The sequence below is a fragment of the Myiozetetes cayanensis genome, unplaced genomic scaffold (assembly GCF_022539395.1).
Source record: "Myiozetetes cayanensis isolate MyiCay16 unplaced genomic scaffold, myiCay2020 scf14, whole genome shotgun sequence".
NCBI lineage: Eukaryota > Metazoa > Chordata > Aves > Passeriformes > Tyrannidae > Myiozetetes > Myiozetetes cayanensis.
Window position 1 is genome coordinate 20,719,841 of NW_026087048.1, and position 21,576 is coordinate 20,741,416.

The window sequence follows — 21,576 nt, forward strand, 5'->3', positions numbered from 1 at the left end:
GGGCTTCTGCATTCACAACCAGGCACTTCATCTTAGTACTAAGCTGGCAAAAAGGCAAAAGCTCTTCACTCTAACAATGCTATAGGCTGAAGGTGCACCCAGGCCTCCATCCAGCCATGTACAGTCTTTAGTCCCCTGCTTCAGAAGTGTAAAGTTTTTCTTAATGTGTATTTTTCCTCTATCATTTCCTAGCTCAGACACCTGAATGTGTTGGTCTGTAAATCCCACAACACGCTTTCTACCTTTCTAGCTTTTTCCATGGTCACAGGATTTGAAACTGCATTAGCTACAGTCCTACCACAAACAGCTGTAGTGCATGGAAGGTGCCAGGTCTTATACTTGCTGGCTGTTGTTACCTGTGTCTTTCTGAGTGAGCAGAGAGGATTTTTTCTTTTCCCCCCCAAGGACATGAAAAACCCTTTGAAGGGAAGGCTGGTTTCCTGGCAGCCTTTGTGTTCAAATTGGAAACCTGATACAACACCCCCAGAGATGGACTCGAGGGCTCTCTTCTGCCAGTCATTCAAATGGACTTGCAGCAAGGTAGTCTGTTTGTTGTAGCAAGGCTACGAAATCTTATTAACAGACAAGAAGTTTCTGCCAGATACTGCTTTTCATTGACAGCAAATATCTATGCCACTCTATTCCCTTTGCACTGGGATGCAGATATTGACAATATTCCATACAGTTGCATGACAAGATGGTTTTATTTTGGTACAGTAGGGTAGTCATTAGTAGCATTCTAACTAGTCTGGAATGAAAACAGCCCAAGTGGAGCAGACAGACACCCCTGGGAAACGTCTACTGAGGTTCAGCGTGAGTGCACTTTTCTGCTGGCACAGGGTGCTTGGTACTTGAATAAGGCAAAGCTCCCACTTTGTCTAGGCGTATGTAGTATCAGCACACAAAATGTATTAAATTGTATAGAGAAAGCATGTGATATCACTGGTGTCTCTTTCACCTGCACAGATATGCTACAACAGGGTAATGCATGAAAAGAGATTCTTAAAATCTATTCCTTTTTCCCTCCCCCTTCACCTCAATTGAAAATTGCTATTGCTGGTTCATTTACGAGGTGGTATGTATTTGATCAGAAGACACTGTGTACTGTAAATCAGTTTACTGCACAAGTGGAACTTCTGAATACAGCTAAAACTTCATTCATAGTCAAGAACAATAGATTACTTCCTCCATACTCCAACTTGCAATGGAGCATAGTCCAGCTGTAGAGTCAAGACATTATAATTCTTGGTGCTTTTTCCCTTTCTGAAGAGGCACGGACTGCCTCCCTAGAAGCATTTATAAGAATATGTGGGGCTGCAGAAAGCATGTTTTTACTAGTTCAGAAAAAACAGAGTAGCTTTCTGTGATCACTGGGCAGCCTCACATAAGTGGCACTTCCTTGCCAATTCCTTCTGAAACAGTAATTCACCAGGCAAGAGCCAGCTACAAAGAAGTTGAGTGCAAATTCTCCCAGCTGTCTCCACCAGTCTCCGCTGCTTGATGCGTCACTGGTCACACCCCGAAGGAAAGGTCTTAGTACTTAGACCCCAAAACTGCAAGAGAAGGGTAAAGTATTAATAACATGTTGAAAGTAACTCCCTTTATCAACCCACATCAGCATTTTTCAGCCAATATGAGTTAGCAGCTTGTTCAACTTCCTGCCAAAACAAAGGGGAGAAAGCATATGAAACCCAAAAATTAATTCATGTTGGTTTGTTACTTCTCTGTCATAGTATTTAGCAACACTTTGGGTAAGCCAAAATAACTAGAAGCAATCAATAAAAATGGCTTTGTATTTCCAAGTACCTCAGGATAATGCTACAAGCAACCCTGAAGCTATTCCTACCTGCCCAAGGTTCCTCCAGCCTGGGTGTAGTATTTGTTATAATCCAAGCGTAGCAGCAGTTGAGCTAAGTCAGAGTTTATCTGATGGTTGCGAACACTAGACAGAATCTTGAAAAGAAGTGATGACTGACGACTGAATCCCTACAAATTAGAAGAAGTCAGTTCTGGGCCCTCTCAGAAAGCAAGCAAGCCTTTAATCTCTCTTTCTGCCCAACCAGTCCTTTAACACCCTGACGAAAGAATAACTGCATGAGAAGTGATCCTTGTGGTCCAGGATAAGGTAAGCTGTGAGCCACAAGAATTCCTAGATGTTAGTTATCCAAAAGAAGGGATAGAGGCACCAACAAATACCTGCCTCATTCTGTTCCAATATCTGCCCACATTCCTCCTCTCTGTGCACATAGAATTTCCAGCCTAAGTACAGTTGATTGATTAAAATAATTACAAGTCCTCATATAGAACATCTCAGCTCACACTCTTGTACTACAACTGTTAAAGTCAAGATAACTTGGCAGATTAGGCAGATATTTGCATGGAAGAAGAGCAGATCCACAGAAACACAGATTCACCTTCACCAAAATACTGAGTTGTGCAGCTCCCCGTTCATCTAAGGGGCCGAGATTCTGACTGACCAGAGAACAAAAACTATGACAAAGATCCAGAATTTCATTTAAGCAGTGGAAAACCTGCATGGGATAAAAAGCACAAGATAAGTAGTTGAAACAGAGTTCAAACACAAGGAAAGCACTTTTTGGTACCCAAAAAGTTGCAGCATTCATAATCAAGATGTTGTGATACTGTATTTTTTAACCAGTAAGGAAGATGTTAAAGTACCTGTAGCATTTTTGTAAGGTTTTCTATTGAGAAAGGGTTTAAATGTTATGCTGCATCTCCCCCTCCTGCCCTTCCCCCCTCCCTCCAACCTTTTGCAGACATTACTGGGGAAACAGGATTGGCATGAGCTGTCCACTAGGCAGAGCAGTTGAACACTGGCTTTCCTGTCCAACCGGCAGGTCATTCACTGCAGCTTCGGGATGAAGAAGGAAGAATAAAGACCAGCAAGAGCTATGGTTCAAGGCTTTGATTTCACTGTTCACTGAACTTGGAATTTTTTTGTATCAGTTGGTCAAGGTAACTTGCATTCAAGAGTGTTAAGAAAGCCCAAATGCTTCACAGATGTAACTACTGGAACACATCAAAATTCCAGACTGGATAATTGGTATTCTGCCACCTTTATGCTACAATAGTCTCATTGAGCAAAAAGACACTGTTTCACTGAAACTAACTTTCTTTGGGAATGCTTTTGTGAAGTTAAAGTGTTTATAAATATACTCCAACATTATAACACATTTTTTATTAAAAGACAAAAAGACCCTTAAAAGTCCACTCCGGAACATCTCAGCTATTTTTATTCTCTTAAGTAGAAGTAGGAGAGACAATTTTTCCTAGTCTAATGCATTTCAGCATGATGCCCTCAAGAATACAGTTCCCAGCATTATGCTCATTAGTACTTCTTTAATAAAATGGCCTGTGATAAAAATATAGTGATAAAGTTAGTAAGGTTAACTGAACACTGAAAGCATCTTGATTTAAAATTCACATTGCACAAAATGCAGCATTCACACTCACCAACTGTAAATTAAGTGATCTTAATTTGATTATCTGTTCCAGTTTAAACCTGCCTTATTCCTAGAATTGTAGTCTGTGCTTTCCAGATTATCACTGATCTGTTTTAAAAGATATGTTTTGTCATATCTGTTCAAAGAGGTGTGTATCTTAGGGCAGTTGGAGAATTTGTAGAAAAAGGTGAAAACTAGACCTACTTACAGGTTTTAGGAGGATGAAAGACTGAGCCAACAAGTTACTTAAGAAATGATCGTGAGCCAACCGTATACTCTCAAAATCTCGTGTGGCATTTATCTGCTGCAGAAGCTGTGAGAACTGAGACTCCAGTACATCTACCTGATGGATATGTAAAGATATCTCATTAGTATCTTGAGGAATGGGAGTACTTCAGACCATCCAGAAGTTTTGTGTAAGAAACTTGCTTATTGCTACTCTTATGTTAGAGACTGAGGATCCCCTTCTCTCTACCCGAGAATAAGAAATTATAGACAACAGCAGTATGTAACGGGGGGGAAAGGAATTTTTGATGCCTAAGTAATATCTATGTAGAAAGGGAAACAGTCACTTTCTTTAGGATTAACTATTAAAAAAGTATATAACCAGCATGTAAACAAAAGTATTTGATTGTAGTAATCTCTGAATTTTATATGGGGAGATGCTATCTGGAATCTTAGGGCAAAGGCTGCAGTGCAAAAGCTCAGCCAGAGATGAGATACTCTGGAGAATCTAGAAAGCCAGGCCCCATCAATTCGCTGTTACAACTATTAACAAAGCGATAGGTAATTCTCACAAAGACATGCTATTAGTAACTGCTGTTTACATTTGAAAAGTCTCTTTTTTGGCTTCAAATGGTCAGAATATGTCCCTCTTTCAATTCTTTAAAAAACCAACCAACCAAAAAACCCCAAAACTTAACTCACTGTGGAGTTCATGTAAGAGGCAAAGGAAGAAACCAGGATGGCATCTTAATGATGATCCTTCAAGGATGTCTGTGGTTTCTCACAAATGTTTAGTAGCACTAGAGAGCCACTAGAGAACTCCTGCATTTCTACTAACACTAACTGAATCTCAAGTCCAAAAACTTTTTAATTGTAACACTAAGCCTGGGAACTTGAAGGAAGTGTAGCCTTGTAAAGGAAATCCTGATTTCCTTACAGTAGAAAGAATCTGAAACCTGAGGTCTTCAGTGCTCCCTCCATGCATTTTTGCTAGTTCCTGACTAACTGATAGTTTGTCTTTCTCTGTAAATACTGACCTGCAGATAATACTGAAGATTGTCCACAAGGAAAGCCATGTGATCCCTCAGACGCCACTTGATGGCATCTGTTCTGTTCGATTTCAAGTGTTTGCGTTGCATCTGGAGAGCCCAGCAGTGCTGTAGCTCAGCCTGGACTCGTCGCACACTCAGCAGGTATTTGAACACAACATTGTACCTATGGTGAAAAAAATACAAAGTTGTTTAAGACTAAAATCTTCCTTGGCTGCAGGTACTAGAGAACATAACAATGCAAGACTGGAAAAAGAAACAGGAGGTGGCTGCCTGTCAATAGATAGGGCAGATCAGGTGATGGCTCATCTCAGAGTAAGATTTCTGCTTGTACTGGTTACTGACCTAAAAAATACAGAGTTAATTTTGGTGTAAGGAGGGGAGCTGCCAGTTAAAGTAGCACTGTTTGTAAATTAATGCAAGTCTGTCAGCATCTTGTAGGTCTTAGTATCATTACACAGATTCTCAATATGAGTAAGTGAAAAGAGCCATTTTAAGGTTCAGAGAGCAAGATGAAGTATTATAGCTCTACCTTTCTCTCCATAGTGAGAAAAAAAACCCATTAGTGAGTGCCTGAGCTCAGGGAACATATAGATGAATATACAAAGACCATACCTAGTACTTACTTCTCAAGAACAGCAGGAGTAAAGAGAATGTGCAGTGGCCACTGAACTTTGTAAGAAAGGCCCAGAGCTGCCCATCCAGATGTGGGGGCTTCACGTGGAGATAACTCCCGGGAAGGCCCTTCGCGAGTCTGAGAAGTATCTGAAAACAAATGAGGTGCTAAATTACGTTATGTTCTTTTTCACTGCAACCATGGCAAGGCAGAAAAGGGGAAAGGGAGAGAAAAGAATTAAGAGCCAAAGCAGTCTGGGCCATTACATTGGGCTGTAAAGGGAACAAAAGTAGTATTTCTTTAACTTCAGAGAAGAGCAACAAGATTTGAAAACAAGGTCATCATCTCCCATCTTAACTCACCATTAAAAATGCAAGTATATATACCTTTATGCTCCTTTCCGTGATACTCAATGGTTAAGTGAAGAAGAGGAAGAAGGTTGTCATCATCTAAGAGCACCTTATGAGCAGACTGCTGAAATGCAACGTTGACATCTGACAACAAGAGAACACACATACCAACTCAAGATGATGCAGCTAGTGCTAATTTTGCACCCATTAGTTATTTATGCCTGGCCACAAAAGACAACACTGATGCACTATTGCCACTGGTTTAATTCCAGCTTCAAATATGGGGAGAAACCTGGCATCTGAAAGTTTCTGAGAGGTTGTTTTCACTCTGTGAGACATTCTAGTTTACAAATGCTGTTGTCTCAAAACTAATGATATCATCTAGAAGGTAAGATGATAGCACTCTCCTGTACCTGGACATGGCTCACCATTTTCCTCCTACACCACAGTGAGGACACTTTGATAAGTGAATAAGCAACACTCACCATGTTCAGTTACAGCCGTAGGTGGCGTCTTTAACATGTGCTGTGCAGTGTCAATGAAAGCCTGAAACAGCTCACCTCTTCCCAAAAGATAAAAGTCTTTTATAATCTGTGAAGATAAACGTTTTGTATCTAAACATACCAAAATGAGCAGAAATTTTAAGCATCCTAGCTGATAGCATCTGTTTTTATTATTCCTTGGACAACTTCTGCCATTTAAAACACAGCTGGAGAGCTCTGAATTTCATTCACTGCCCAAAGAGTCTACACCACCTTTGCTTCAAGATGCAAACCACAAAACCATGTACAGATACCCCTCTAACTCTTATCACTCCGTGCTCGTTCTTGAGACCTGGAAAATGAAAACAACTTTATCTAAAAGAAGAAAGCCCAGAGTAGAAGGCAGTAAGTATTTAATGGGAAACAGCAATTTAAAAAAGAAAGAAAGAGATAAGCTGCTTCAGCAAAAACAAACTAGCAGTTCCATTACCTTCAGTTGTCCTAGTAGATCCGATTCCTCCACCATCAGTTTCCAAAGATGCTAGTGAGGAAACAAAAGCCAGACAAAACAAGAGACCTCCCCTCAGAATTGTCTTACCCGTTCAGAGAGAATAGTAGCTGTCTTGAGACACTTGCAATGAACACAAAAAAAGCACCTATAGCCAATGCTATATAAAGCACAAGAGAACACAGCGTCCTGTGTTCATGCAGCCCATGCAACTAGTTAGAACTCTTGATATATACCAGCAAAAAATTCTGCCTAAGGCACATGAAGACCCTTGACAAAAAAAAAAAAAAAAAAAAAAGGGCAAATTCCTATGAAATCAGTTCCACCTCAGCTTTGTTCTCACTTTTCTAACCTCCCCAATCTTCTCCGGTTCTCCTCCCCACCGCAACTGAAAAAAAAGGATTAAAAATTGCTAAAGCAAAGAATATGTTCAGTGGGCTGATATCTATTAGACTAAAAGCACAATGAAAAGTTCTGGAGTCGTTTCAGGTGAAATGAAAAAATATACAAAAGCCTCCCTTCTTTCGCCCTTGCAAGTGCATAGTATTTGTTAATGTCCTTTTGTCATTAGAAGCTGGGGTTACATGAAGCTCTGAGACCCATAAGAACATGAACGCTACCTACATGCTCACATGCTTGTTCAATCACTGATTCTGAAAAGCCCCCTTCTTCCAGTCACTCACAAAATTTAAATGCTCCTCAGCCTGCATAGCAGTTACCCTTCCTAGGAGGCTTACCTCAGCAACAGTGCTCCGTATCCAGTCAACCACTGATTCAAAGTCCACCAAACTAAAGAGCGGTTGCTGCTTGAGTCGATGTAGCTCTGCTGCAAAAGTGTCCTCCTGGTTTTTTAGGATAGAGCCTGGGCAGCAATGAGAAGTGTTTTGGAGAGTAAAAAGGAATGCCGTTTGGAGACATGCAGACCCCTTCCAGCACAGTGGGGCAGAAAGGCTGTCCAGGCAGCACTGTCTCAGGTCCGGCACGGAACGTGAAGAGAAGGTCTCAAAGTACAAGTACCACGGTACAAGATTACTAATACAGGTACAGTTACAGTATAGATACTTGCCATGGCAGTGCCGTGGTATCAGTAAAAATGCCAAATGTTTTCTACATAATTGGTTGTTGCTGACAACCCTTTTTCTATAGGACTGAGCTAGATCTTTGAACCCAAAAAAAAGTTGGTTTGGTTCTCCCCCTATCCCTGCTCTTTTCAAATCTATCCTATTGTTTGAACTTGGGGACTTTTTTTTCAACCAGCTGAGCTAGAAGACCAACTTTTTTTTACCTTGCTGCTGCTAAGGTAAGAAAACAGTCCAGCTGAATTGGTGCTTCTTTCTTTGTAATGTCACTCAAGTAATTTAAGTATTTTGCTTAGACAAACTCAAGATAGAGCCACCACAGCAGTCCTCCCCAGCGTAAGAACGTATTTCCCAAACCAGCTCCAGCGTAAACTTAGCAGGCTCTCAAAGAGAGCCATCAGCTGAATTACCTCTCCCTTGCTGTCTTCAAGGCTCCATCTTGATAATTTGCCTTCCACAGCAACTTTTGGCCCCACCTTGCAAATGAATTTCTCGTGTTGGTGGATGCATGTTAATACTGTGACACCATTCTGCAACATATACACTCAGAGCAAGATGTGTCATTGTGTCTATCTGCAGAATTTAGGGACAGGGATGCAAACAGAAAGGAAAACAAGACCTTTGCAATCGCTTTATTTATCCAGAGCAAATCACATGGTGACTTGTTGCTGGAAATTTGGAGACTATGTTTGGAAAGTGTTATTTACTCATCCTGTTCTTATATTGCTCCCTTGGAATCAATCAGAAGCAGAACACTGGGACCACTGCCCTGTTCTGGCACGACCATCCATATAGTCTGAAGAATATCAACCAATAGTCAGTGATTGTTGAGGAATTTGTTAATATTGGGAAGCATTTTGGAAACTACTTATCAGTCAGTCATAACTAAGCAGAGATTGCAAGAAAGAGGTTCATTACCTTTTCTGGTCAGGTTGACATTCTGATTCTCAAACATCTGTACAGATTCTCCCACGAAGAGGATTTTCTCAGCAACCCGCACAGGAATGTATGAAGGCAGCATTTCTACTCGCAGAGAAAACTGTTTTAGAGATGGAGCTAACATGTTCTCCTCCTCAATCAAGCGCTGTCACCAGGGAAAAGAAATCAAGTGCAAACCAGTGTGAGAAAACCAGAGGTGTAGAAGAGCTGTATAAAGGGTGATGTGTATGTGTGTGAGGGGGCATCTAAGAATGTTGGAAGTAAGCAGAAAGGTAGCAAAACTGATTTGTATCATTTAAGTTAGCCAGTAAACTTCCTTATGCTTCTAGTATGCTAGCAGATATCCCTAGAGAGGTTGCTTCCATCAGGGAGTGGAGCAGAAGTGGAAAATGGAGAAGCTAAACCTTTGTGGAATAGCAGCAAATTGGTTGTACCAAAGGAAGTTACTTCAGCAAAAGGAATTTTTATTGAAACTGCATTACATGAGTCCTTTTGCTGCCATAACAGTGTTAAGTAGCATTACCAAAAATAATTCTCCCCTACACCCACTCCTATGTTTTAACACTTCTAGAACACTTGCGATACAGGCCAAATGTAAATGCCTCCACTAGTGAGCAAATAAAGATCCAAAGGCTTGCTAGCAAAAATAAAGCAATTTTCTCAGCTCCTGCGAAAGCTGTTTAAACAATACAGTAAGCGATTAACTTTTTTTTCTGAACATAATAAAGAACTCCAAGTACAGAGGCAAGATTTTCCTTCAGAGTAGCAATGCTGATAATTTCATTTGGCTTTCTTGTTATTGGAGAATTAGTTTCAGTAGGCCATAATCAAAAAAAAATCATCCTGAAAAATCTTTGAGAACATCTGCCATCTATGGGCTTTTTCTTTTTAACAGAAGAGTTCAGTACAAGTTTGTGTGTGTGTGTGTGTGTGTGTGGGTGTGTGTATATATATAATTTGTATATATTTGTATATTATATTTATATATTAACATATGTTAATGCCAACATTAACAGGTTGGCAGTTCTTTTCTTAAGATTCTACTGACACTTTTAGATGAGGCAATACCCAAATATTTTATCGGTCTCTCCCATCAACACTTGGGTTTTCTTATTCTACTCTTTGACTGAGGAATTGCCAACATCATTAGTTAACACTACTGAAGAAAGGAGGTAATAAGGCTTGTCTGGGTGTTCTCTTCTTAATGTCCACATTTTTCACCATGGCCCTAGAAGACTCATCAATTTTCACATTCTTCCTTTACCTGATATAGTGAGATAACAGATTTTTCACTAAAGTTTTCCCTTGGTTTTGCCTGTGTGTAGTCTGTTTTCAGCAGAGACTGTTTGCACAGGGTACTTAATTAGCATGCAACGTGGTGTTTTGAGGGGAATCTGTGCATTCACAGCCAAGCTGCATGCAGCACACTAACACCATAGGTGGCCGTGAAATGCTTTCTCACCATACACCAGAGCATGAATTAGAGTTGCAATTGCTCCTCACTGATCTCTATTCAGACACTCAAATGTTAAAAGTGTGGAAGATTACTCCATTGAGAAAGCTGCTTTGCACAGGGGCACTCTAATGGTATGGCATCTACAGGAAGAGTTACTGCATTGCCATCTTGCCAGGCCTCAATATATATCTAGTCTAGCATAGCTCACACGGAAGCAGTAGAAAATACATTTCTTCTTTAGTTCCCTAAGGAGCAAAACATGGCAAGCTACGTCTTGTAGTTCTTACCAGGTCCTGCAGTTCTCGTAGCTGTTTTCCTGTAAGTCCCCCAATTCCTAAGTCATCGTCATCTTCTTCAGGTTGGCTAGGGACACTTCCAGAAGAGGGGCCCTGTTTGATAAAGAACTCTTCATGTTGGTCTAGTAGCAATCCATGAAGCATCCAGGCAGAGAGCTGCTTATACATGACTCCATGACACACAGCCAGAATCCTGAGGTCAAGAAAAACAGACAACGGGGCCTTTAAATGCAGTAACCAAAACCTCATTGTACATGATTCTGGAAAGTCCACTCAGTCAGCCAGGCAGTGTGGCAAGTGCTAAATGGCTAATGTGGATTTTTATAATTTTTTTAAAATATAAAAAAGCGTACAAAACTAAAAGGTGCAAAACTAAACTAACGTATTCTCTGATTACGTGGCTTCTCCACAGAAATCTGCTAGTAGAGCAGGGGTATAAGTTTGCAGTGGCTTCCCAGTCCTGCTGTTTCTACTCAATTACATTTCAGCGTGAACACAAATTACATTTTAAGTATTCAGAACTTTCTCCACAAGGACATAACAAACATCACAACACTCACCCAGTCACATTTATCGTTTTGAAGGATCAGAATCAGTAACAAGTCTATCATATGCAAAACTGTTCCTGCAGACTTCAAAAGAAAAACAAAACACAGTGGGACTGAACTTTTCTGAGCCCTTAGCCCAAAGTATGGAGAAAACTTTAATTCCCACCATAAGCCTGCTTTATATAAATAATGGGGGCTGTGACAGTTTTCCCTGCATGCTACTCCTACCTTTTTATCATGCAAGGCTGTTTTGCATGTACTATTTTAACAAGTAAGATAAATACTTTGACACTGACTCCAGTTCCTATAGAAGAACGAAATAATAGTTTTACTGTATCTACATACTTTTCAAGAGCACTGCGAACAGGAGGCAACCCCCCACAGCTATGTTTGTGGACTGTCTCCAATATCTGACATCCATGAATCTGCAGAAAGAAAGGGTTACGTTATGTCTGTTATTTGGATCTGTACTGACCTTTTCATACATTTAGACTCTATGCTTTCTGCTCGCAAGAAAATCCCTTAGCAAACTGAACAAGCCTTACAGAAAGAAAGATGTAACAATACTCCATGTGTGCTCTACACCCAAGCTTTTGTCAAAACTTTCCCTTAACAAAATGTAACCATCTTTTTTTTTTTTTTTCAGGTGACAATCAGAGAAAACAGATTCAGAAAAGAAGAAATTCCATCCAACAGCATCTTATCCTATAAAATGCACTGTGATTATAAAATGCTAGTCATCAAAGATCATACTGATAATGGAAAAAAGTCAAATCCAGTGTAAACAGATTTGCAAAATAGTTATTCAGTACTTACAGTAGTACTAGTAATAGGGCATCTATTACTCAAACCACATTCTTTGCTAGTATTAAAAGTCTGGGATGGGTGCAGAAATAATGTTATCTGTTAAAGAGGAAACTAGTTTGTTAAGAGAAACTAGCTGTAATTCTACTGTACCTTCTGAGTTTTGATCTGTTCCACCATGACCATCACAGAGGGGAAGAGTAACTGAAACTGCAGAACAAGGAGCAAAATACTGAATTAGGTTGTTATGCAAGGAAGAGAGAAAACACTATAGTTGAGTAAGTCTGGACAGCAGCTGAACACGACAATTTAATGAAACTGTTATATGTCTTTCCCCACAAATGAGAAACATGACATGAAAATCTCTCGGAAGGATGTCCTCCCTTCACTGGAGCAAGATGCACAAAGTTACATTCCAGAAGTAGTTCAGGCTAAACACAGGCAGAAAGGAATGTGTGAGAGTCAAGGTGGAGGACCTAAGCTTTGTGTTGAAGTGCAGGTGATCCTCTGAACATGATTAAGGGACTACAGATGTAGAGGTGTTAGACAGAAATGGCATGATGTGACAGACTAAACCTTCTTTATCCCACACGCTTTCTTATTAGACTCAATGAGTGATAAGAGTAACCAAAGAACACTACCTGTTTATTAACATGACATACCTGGTCCAAGGAATAATTAACATGCGAGATGGAAAGATGTGGGTCAGTCAGAAACTGTAAAGATAAAGCAATTAATGAAAAGTAATTATGACAACCACTGGATGGTCATAGTACCCAAGATATGACAGCTATTAATCTAGCAGAGATTAAGCAAAACCTTTAAAATTGAAAACAGGAGACAACAGTCTGAGACAGCACTGGGCTCTGACACAGATGGAGCACTTACTGAACTGAAGGAAGAGGGGACTTCATACTTATTAGGATGAAGAGTAATTTACAATAGTATCTCACAGGAATAATTTGGAAGGCATCCCTCATGAGGAAAGGAAAATACCTTGTCTCATTTTAGGTACTACTACTTAGCATATGCATTGCAGAAATGACAACTTTCCACCATCTGTCAGCAGCAGGACCGCCTCTTGTTCCACGTCTCCCTCCTTTACCTCTTGTTCTAGGTCAAGTAGTGCCTGTCGATATGGCTGCAGCACTGAATCAAGACCTGTGCAGAAGGCTCGCAAATATATGCCATGTAATCCGCTCTGGTTTTGCTGAGATGGGTGATGGTCCTGAAATCAAACAATAAAAACTGCATCAGCACCCTAGTGAAGGTCTGAAGAGTAACAGAATACCTGTGCAGTGTCACATCAGCAGTCAGGGCTCCAAGCATGTTGAAATGCACCTTATCCCACCATTAAGCGATCAAAACCACAAATACAACCTTGTCACAAGGAAAGTTACTTGAGCAGAGTTTTGTGGACCTATGCAAGTGCTGGGAACCACTGGTACCGGTGCTTCTTTTCACTTAAGCATGCCTCTTGGATCTCAAGGCTCTTCACAAACCCTGAGAACTCACTTCAAGGTAGACATGAATATCCTATTCAGTTCACAAATCCTGACCAGTCTGCTGTGGTCAGAAACTGTTACAAGACTTCCTCAGGAACGAGATTTTACATTTGGTCCATCTTTCACTGCTCCGTACCCATCTGTACGTGCATCGCACTGAGCTTTCTGGAGCGCCGCTCCGGAAAGCACATTTGTTAGTGCTGGGGCGGGTATGGGCCACAGGCCGCGGGACGCTCATGCGTCCGAGGCAGCCTGCCTTTAATGACACCTGCTGCGCTCTTCCCGGGAAACATCGCGGCCCGGCGGCCCCACCTGCTGCTGTACGTGTCCCGTGTACTGCTCCACGAACTCGGCGAAGCGGATGTAGTCGGTGCCGAGGCGGCAGAGCCGGTTCAGGACGCTGGTCTCGCTGGGGTGGAGGAATGGCAGCTCCTGAGACACCTTTGGGGGACAACAACGGTGAGGGGCGGGCGAAGGCAAGCTTTGGCCGGGGCAGGGGCGGGGGCCGGGGTCGTGCCATGCCTGGAGGCCGCCGCGCTTGCTCCAGGTGAAGGCCGCCCCCGGGTACCCGCTCAGGGCAAGCAGCAGCTCGTGGATCATCCTGCGGCCCGGGCCGCGCGGGCTGCCGGGAGGCGCGCGGGCGCCGCCGGGAAGGGGCCGAGTCGGGAGCGGGGGAGGGCGGCTCCTTGTGGGACTGACGGAAGAGGCACCGACAGCGGCTGAGCGGAGCCGAGAGGAGCGCGTACCAGTTTTACCTTTCTCCATGTATATGTATTGCTTTGCTTCATTTCCTGTCTTAACTCGGGTAGTATTTTAATCAAAGCTGGCCATTTTCAAAGATGTGGAGTTATCTAATAAACTGGTTTTTAGCAACCTGTTTTTTATCCTCCTCCCCCCGCCCCCATTTTTTGGTACTGTTTTTCTTCATATGCGTGTTTACTCTTGTTCCTTCAGAAGAAATTAGTGTTTAGTGTTAAATATAATTTAATCTGTACTTCGTTCATTATCAGCTTGCAACAATAAGGTCTGAAATGTAGTAAGAACTTCTGTTACACTTTTACAGAGATGAACGAGGTCGCAGTACTTTGCTTCATTGTCGAAAGAATTTTTTTTCGTGCACTGTCTCTGACACACGGGGCACGTGCTTTTTCCAGCTATACAACTTTTTGTGTAACATGGGAGCCGCAACAGTATTGTTTATCGTGTATGAGTATAATGAAACTCTTTCTATTGACAAAACTTCTATCATCATAATAAAGACTGCGGAGTTTGGCTAGGCAGTTGGTTGTGCATCATTGACATAAATATCACAGCATACAAGTGGGTTACAAAAGCTATGTGCTGTTCCTGCTTTTAGGATGCATTATTTGAGGTTGAGCACTGTTGGCTTCAATCCTGCAGTGCTGGAGTAAGTGCCAATTCTTCCCTTATCTGTAAAAGACTTTGGTTCAATCCCATGCTGCTCACCATAATTTCTGTGTTAACAGGTGGGTTTTGATTCTTGCTGAATTTAAGTACTATCTTCAGCAGATTATAAAGCTAAGCAGGCTGTTGATAGCCTATAGGTAATTATATATGTGGTGATGGCTCAGTAATTGACAAAAATGTTTATTCTGTAAAGACTAAATACATAATGTGGTATCTTTGTACAGTACTATTAATGTAATGCTCTTATTAGCATAAATAGATTAACATACTAACATATTTAATCTGAGAAATCTTGCATGTAAATACAGTCATCTTCTGCAGCCAGAAACTAAGCTTACAGCAGCATTTGTTCACAAAATGTGAAAAATCTGAAGAGTCTTCCTTGAGAACACAGCAGGAGTATCAACAGTTTAAAATTTATTTGAGTAGAAGTAACTTCCCTTTATCAAATGGGGAGCTATTTTTTGCGGAAGGTAGTGAATTGTTGGAAGTGAATCATTCAAGGAATAAAAATACAATTGACATGAAAGCAATTTAAATAGAGATCTGATTGCTTTTTCACAATTGGAGGAGTCCTTTGAGGTGAAAATTAGGGAATTGGTGCAGGGTGTTTGGCGTGTGGCCAGTATTGCAGAATTGGTCATAGATGTCTTATTGCATTTTTGCTTTACAATCTGTAAATCTGGTTTATCCCCACTCACTCACTTCCAGCTAAGTGTTGTGGACTTCTCAGGACTTTAAATTACTTTATTGGTTCCCCAAGTGTCTTTTTAGATAGCCTGCATAAGAACAAATACAGGGGCAACAAGTCAGCATTACAAAGCAGATAAAAAGGCAGGGAGCATGTCTCACAGACAAAATGAATATTGAATTGCCCATATTTCTTCTGTTTTTTCAGGTAGCTGTGAGGCTTCCTTGGACTCTACAGGTCCTTCAAGAGAAACTGTACCTGGTGCATGGGGACAAGCACACTGTTTTCCAGTTCAAGAAGCTTTTTTACCACTACAGAGCTTGCCCATATTGCACTGTCATGACCGGGGAAGGAGAGAATTTTATCATGAGCACGCAGAGTGGGGAGCTTGCTTACTTGCCTCTAAGGAGTAAGGACTCCTTTGCTATTCCAGCAGCCTATTGGTGTGTCCTAGCATCGCATCATGACTATCAGCAGAACTGGGCAGGATTTGGGTTAGAGTCACTTGCTCTCAGTCTTCCCTGGGGAGTCCTGCAGATAGTGTGCATCCCCAGCAACCTGTGGGCCATTTGAAGGGAGTTCAGGATGCAAAAGGAGAGTCTGGAAGCAATACCCATTTTGAAAGCCTTTTTTCCCTGCCTGGCTTGTCTGGTGCACTGGAAATGTGGAATGGGTCAGTCTGCATTCTCTTGCCCCAACTATGCAGCTGCTCCCTTGCATTTTCTCCAGAACTTCATGCCAAGTTCCCTGCTGCAAATATGGGTGGGTCAGGGCTGTGGGAGTGATCTGGTCTAGCAGTGAGCACACTTGTGAACTAGCACTGGGGGATTATGTGTTGGGCTATTTGTATGTATGTATCCCTGGTGTTTCTTTCTTTGAAGATCAGGTCAGTAACTTGTCTCATTTGACCACTATAATTTTGATCTGATGCTGGGAGCCAAAAGGCAACTCTTGGTGTTGGCAATCCATAGCCTAACATGCAACCACATTCAAAAAAGTCTCACCAAATATATGAGAGGTAGGAGTCATATGTGTATGTGTGTCTTAATATGTATATACATATATATACATATATACACATACACACACGCACACTTTTTTTCCCCAAAAAATATATGTTAAATGTATACACATACTCACTTAAGATAGCTCCTTCTGGATTCTGGGCATTGTATCATAGAATCATAGAATCATAGAATTAACTGGGTTGGAAGAGACCTCTGAGATCATCAAGTCCAACCCTTGATCCAACCCCACTGTGATTACTAGATCATGGCACTCAGTGCCACATCCAGCCTCGTCTTAAAAAACAATAAATCAAAAGAACAGATAACAGTAGTTTATTTAAAGGACTGAATTTTGGCACTCTTTTCCCTTAGGAAGCGTTGTGATTAGCCACTAAGACCAAGAACTTCCAAAGAATTTTTTTTAATAGAATTGATTGCTGCAATTCAAAACTAGATAAAAATAGGTACCTCTGTAATCTTATTTGTAAGGCCATCTGACTAGTGCTCATTCCACATTAAGGAAAAAAAAAAAAAGAACAGGAGAGGCAATAAATTAAAGACATAGAAACACAAATCCTAACAGAAACCAGTTAACAGAGACAATAACAAAAGACCAGAAATCTTAAATCAGGGGAGCTATTATAGGAACCATTAAGTATAATCTTGAAGAGGTTCAGCCAGATTATTTGATGATGTGCAATAATCATGTTTTATTTTTCTTATTAGAATGAGTCTTACAGGAAAGAGTAAATTGATGAGATTTTTTTGATTGTGGAGCTGCACAAAAATGTTACGACATTTTTAGAGAGAACAAAATCAGTCCTGCACTCCACAGTCTACATATAAACATTACTTTAAATGTCTTCTCATTGCATAACCGCAAAGTGGCCACATGTGAAGTAATGCAAATGTTAATAATTGCTTCACTGTAAAACCTTTTGTTTTGTAATTTATGTCTGGTATTCACTGATTTAGTTATATCTGTAACTATTGAAGTATGTCTCCCTTTCATACAGACTCTTTAAATATCACAGAATCAGTTAGGTAGGAAAAGACCTAATCATTGAGTCCAGTATGACTGAACACCGCCTCGTCAACTAGACCATGGTACTAAGCGCCATGTCCCATCTGTCCTTAAATACTTCCAGGAACAGTGACTTTACCACCGCTCTGGGCGGCCCATTTCAATATCTAATCACTTTTCTGTGAAGAAATTCCTTCTAATGCCCAACCTAAACCTCCCCTAGCACAGCTTAAGACTATGTCCTCCTGTCCTATCGCTAGTTGCCTATGTATATATAGTAAATATACTTTTTGATGGGCTCACAGAACCATTGAGGTTGGAAGTGACCTCTGGAAGTCTCTAGTCCAACCTTGCTTCCTCAACTCAAAGTGAACTTGAGCAGGTTGTCCAGGACCCTGCCTGGTTAGGTTTGAAGTATGTCCAAGGGCAGAGACTCCACAATTTCTCTGGACAACTTGTTCCAATGTTTGATCACCTTCAGGAGACAAGTATTTCTTCTTATGTTTATTTGGGACTCGCATATTTTTCAGTCCATTGCCCATTGCTTCTTGTCATGTCGTCTCTCAGGCTCTCCTCATATGTCAGCTGCTCCAAGCTCTTCATCAGTTGCTCTGTGTTTCACTGAATTTGTTCTATTTTCTCCCTGTCTTCCTTGTACTGGGGAAGCTGGAACTGAATCCAGTACTGGGAAGAAGGGAATGATCAGCTCCCTTACCTGTTGGTGATGCTTTTCCTAGTAGAGGCTATTGGTCTACCACATTACTTAATTTGTGCTGAAGTACTAAACTTATGCCCTGGCAGTGAAATTTATGGGGCTAATTAAAACAGACTCATGGTGGCTGCCATCTTCAGTGCTCTGACTCTTGAACAAGAACCAGGCAAAGCAACAGTAATACGTACTGAAGGGAAGGAAACTTTCAGGGCATGATTCTCTCCCGTGACAGTGCTGCTGAATGTTGCTGTTGTTTGGGGGCACCCTGCTTAAACTTGTGGCTGACATTTCAGGTGAGTTACCATGGTTTGGTCAGCAGAGCTGTTTAGATGAAAGAACCGAGCTGCATCCAGTCAGATTTCACTGCCAAGAAGGGTCATGCAGCTGGGAAGCCTGGCAGGAGCAGAGGGCCCAGCCAAGCCTGTATCACCAGTGTGTGGCAGACACAGCGACTGTCCACCCTGAGCTGATCTGGCTGCACTGCACGCAGTGGGGCTGCCATAGCCGAGCTGTGTGTAAGGAGGCTGGAAAGGCTGAGAGGGTAAGATGTGGGTCGTGGCTGGTTTGACATGGGTTGTGTTCCGCCTAACAGGGCTTGCAGACTTTAGGTCAGAGCTTAACTGGGTGTTACGAATGGGGCTGACGCGAAGGCTCAGGGCCAGGGCGGTGGCCCCTCGAGAGAGACTCTGGGGAGAGACAGGGCAGCCAGGCCGGGGTCCGTCGGGGCCAAGGGAACTAGGTCGTGGCCGACCGGCGGGGCAAGGCAAATTGTCGCTCTGCTCCAGCAGCGGAGGAGCGCGGCGGAGGCGGCCAGGGTGCGACCGCGTAGGGCAGAGAGAGCGCGGAACGGCGGCTCCTCCCCCGCCACACCCGGTGCGGCAGGAAGAGGAACAGCCGCGCCCAGCTCGCGCCAGCTTCGGCCCAGCGCAGCACCATGGCGGCGGAGGAGGTGGACGGGCTGGCCGTATCACGGCCCCACTATGGCTGTGAGTACCGGGGCGCTCGGGGTCCGACAATCCGCGTGGCCGCCAAGCGACGCCCAGCCCAGCCCACGTTGCCCGTGCCTCCCAGGCTCCAACGCTGGGAGGGGAGGCTGGGACTCCGCAGGCACGGGGGGAGCCGCGGGGCCCGGGCTCCGGGACTGTCCCGCGGGCGCGATGCGTCCCACCGGCTCTCCTCACGGGCCCCGGGGGTGGGCGCCTTATGGGGCGGGAGCTCGTCCAAGTTCGACGACCCTCCCGGATGGTAGAGATGAGCTCTGGGAGAAGGCGGTGGGTGGACAGCGGAGGGGCGTCCTCCGGCTATCCCGCCGTCGTCTGCCGCGGGCGGACCCCGAGCCTCGCCCAAGATGTCCGCCGCGGGCGGGGCGGGGGCGGCCCTCGCTTCTGCCTTCCCGCCGATTTCGGCGACCACACCCGGTTTGCCGGGCGAAACACCGCTCCCATCCGACACCTCCACCGCCTTGTCATAGGCTTGCTGTGGACAGGGAGGGTTTGGCTCTTGCCGTCCGAGATGAGGGCTCGCCTGTGGTACGATACCGCGTCAAAGCTGCAGTCGGTCCGACCGTGCGGTGCCACCCGAAGCCGGGGCGGGCAGGGAGGGCCGGTTTAAAGAAGGCGGGATGGAGTCTGGGGGTTTGGGAGAGAAGGGAACTTTTCCCTACTGTCAGTCATTGCCCTGTGCTTTGTGCTGCTTTTCAGCTCGCGTGACTTTGGGTAGGTTGGAGTAATCAGAATTTTGCTTTTGCGGTACTCCATATTGGTTTCCAAAGCCTGTTTGCAGTTTGAACCAAGATCTTATTTGATCCCAAGAGCTGTAGTTGATTCCTCATCTCTTGCATGTAGTTCACAGAATCACAGGATGATTTGGATTTGAAAGGGACCTTAAGTTCCACCCCCTGCCATGGGCAGGGACACCTTCCACTCTCCCAGGTTGCTCCAAGCCCCATCCAACCTGGCCTTGGATGGACATTTTGAAGGGTGGTGCAGCCACAGCTTCTCTGGGCAACCTGTGCCGGGACCTCACCGTCTTCTTGGTTAAAGAGTTCCTTCCTAACATATAATCTAAATCACTCCACTTGTAGTTAAAACTGTTCCCCCTTGTCCTATCACTGTCTGCATGTGTAAAAAGCCTTTCTCCCTCCTTTTTTGTAAACCCCCTTTTAAGTACTGAAAGGCTGCAACGAGATATCGCCAAAGCCTTCTCTTCTCCAAGCTGAAACAACCCCAGCTCTCTCAGCCTGTCTTTGTGGGAGAGGTGCCCCAGCTCCCTGAGCATCTTCGTTGCCCTGCTCTTGACCTGGTGTAACAGGTGTTGTGCTGAGGACCCCAGAGCTGGACACAATTCTCCTGGTGGGGTCTCATAAGCACACAGTAGATAGTTGTTGAAAACATTTTAGGTATAAGCTAACCTTTGATTAATGACAGTATGAGACATTTCTTATTTGTCCAGTTGGTCCATAAAACCTAAAAGGTTGTGTGTTTGTTTTTGGTTTTGTTTTTTTTTTTTTTTTACATGAGACATATTTAGCTGTAAGTATATGAAGAGTAGACTTTTTCACTGAGGCTTTAAACACACAGAATCTGAAAGATTTAGGCATATACCCCTGTATAGCTCCTCAGCTTGATCCAAAGATGACATGCAGGTTGTGGATCTGAAGGATTCCCTTCCAGATGAGGACTGTGAGTAGCATTTCCGTCTTCTTTTAGAGGTGGACTATAAAGATGCAGAAGGAATTATATGATGTGAATATGTATTTTTGTCCTTTCTTAGTCTTTTGCTGTCAAAATCAGAGGATAGATGGAACACGTGGTCACTGATGTGCCTTTGAGGAAGACAAAGGCAAAGCTAGAAGAAAATAAGAGAATGAAGGATTGTTTTTAAGAAATTGGAGGATGGAAGCAGTCAAATTGTGAAATCAGAAAGAAGGAAGATGGCAAATTTATGTGATGAGGATAAGGAAACAGGGTCTCTTCTGCTACTAGTAAAGAACTGATCATCAAATTCCTAATTCTTCTGAATTAGAGAAAAAAATGGATGAGTTTCTGGGAGAGAGATTGGATTTGATTTTTGGTATGCCTGTTCAGTTATATTCGATCTTCAACCACCTGAGAAATATTTTTTATCTATTTGCAGCTGTCTTGGATAATGAGAGATTAACAGCAGAAGAAATGGATGAGAGACGACGCCAGAACGTAGCCTATGAATACCTTTGCCATCTGGAGGAAGCAAAGAGGTAAGAACAAGTGGTTTTGAAACCGCTGGTACTTCAAAAAAAGTTGTGACATTTGGTAAGGGGAATAATTCGGATGCATCTTACCTCTTGTCTCTGTTTCATAGTAGTTACAGAGTTTCACTAAAAAACCCAACCAACCAAAACCGAAGAACCCCCCC

General features: G+C 42.9%; 3 protein-coding genes across 11 annotated transcripts in view; 2 read left to right on the plus strand and 1 right to left on the minus strand.

Annotated features, from left to right (window-relative positions):
- TP53BP1 (tumor protein p53 binding protein 1) overlaps positions 1-13,080 on the plus strand; it is a 41,084-nt gene extending 28,004 nt beyond the window's left edge. Inside the window, exons 29-31 of one of the 6 annotated variants that reach the window (XR_007628107.1) lie at positions 2,064-2,125; positions 2,778-8,893; positions 11,659-13,080. The gene's annotated coding sequence lies outside the window, so the exon portion shown is untranslated. Of the gene's footprint in view, positions 1-405; positions 1,899-2,063; positions 8,894-11,658 lie in introns of those variants that run through there. The other 5 variants (XR_007628109.1, XR_007628104.1, XR_007628105.1 and 2 more) reach the window with 5 other exon arrangements.
- On the minus strand, positions 681-13,941 carry TUBGCP4 (tubulin gamma complex associated protein 4). The gene is made up of 18 exons (XM_050309053.1): positions 13,844-13,941; positions 13,634-13,762; positions 12,922-13,044; positions 12,479-12,532; positions 11,970-12,026; positions 11,358-11,437; positions 10,456-10,657; positions 8,692-8,857; positions 7,432-7,556; positions 6,677-6,727; positions 6,190-6,295; positions 5,741-5,848; positions 5,365-5,503; positions 4,727-4,904; positions 3,673-3,807; positions 2,415-2,531; positions 1,847-1,986; positions 681-1,553 (listed from the first exon to the last, which is right to left on the minus strand). The coding sequence occupies exons 1-18, from the start codon at positions 13,919-13,921 to the stop codon at positions 1,541-1,543; spliced, it is 2,001 nt and encodes a 666-aa protein (XP_050165010.1). The 5' UTR covers positions 13,922-13,941; the 3' UTR covers positions 681-1,540.
- Positions 13,942-18,705: 4,764 nt separating this feature from the next.
- Positions 18,706-21,576, plus strand: part of IQGAP1 (IQ motif containing GTPase activating protein 1) — a 57,171-nt gene continuing 54,300 nt past the window's right edge. For 2 of the 4 annotated variants that reach the window (XM_050309331.1, XM_050309330.1), the window contains exons 1-2: positions 19,141-19,169; positions 21,319-21,418. Coding sequence is in view for 2 of the 4 variants with exons in the window: in XM_050309328.1 (XP_050165285.1) it covers positions 19,118-19,169; positions 21,319-21,418 (152 nt within the window). In the remaining 2 variants the exon portion in view is untranslated. Of the gene's footprint in view, positions 18,725-19,056; positions 19,170-21,318; positions 21,419-21,576 lie in introns of those variants that run through there. The other 2 variants (XM_050309329.1, XM_050309328.1) reach the window with 2 other exon arrangements.

Coding starts and splice junctions, on each gene's coding strand:
- TUBGCP4 (XM_050309053.1), bottom strand. CDS start 13,921: ATGATCCACGAGCTGCTGCTTGCCCTGAGCGGGTACCCGGGGGCGGCC. Junction 10,658..11,357: donor GTTCGCAGTGCTCTTGAAAA/GTATGTAGATAC, acceptor TCTTGACCTCAG/GATTCTGGCTGTGTGTCATG. Junction 6,728..7,431: donor TACGGAGCACTGTTGCTGAG/GTAAGCCTCCTA, acceptor TTTCCTCACTAG/CATCTTTGGAAACTGATGGT.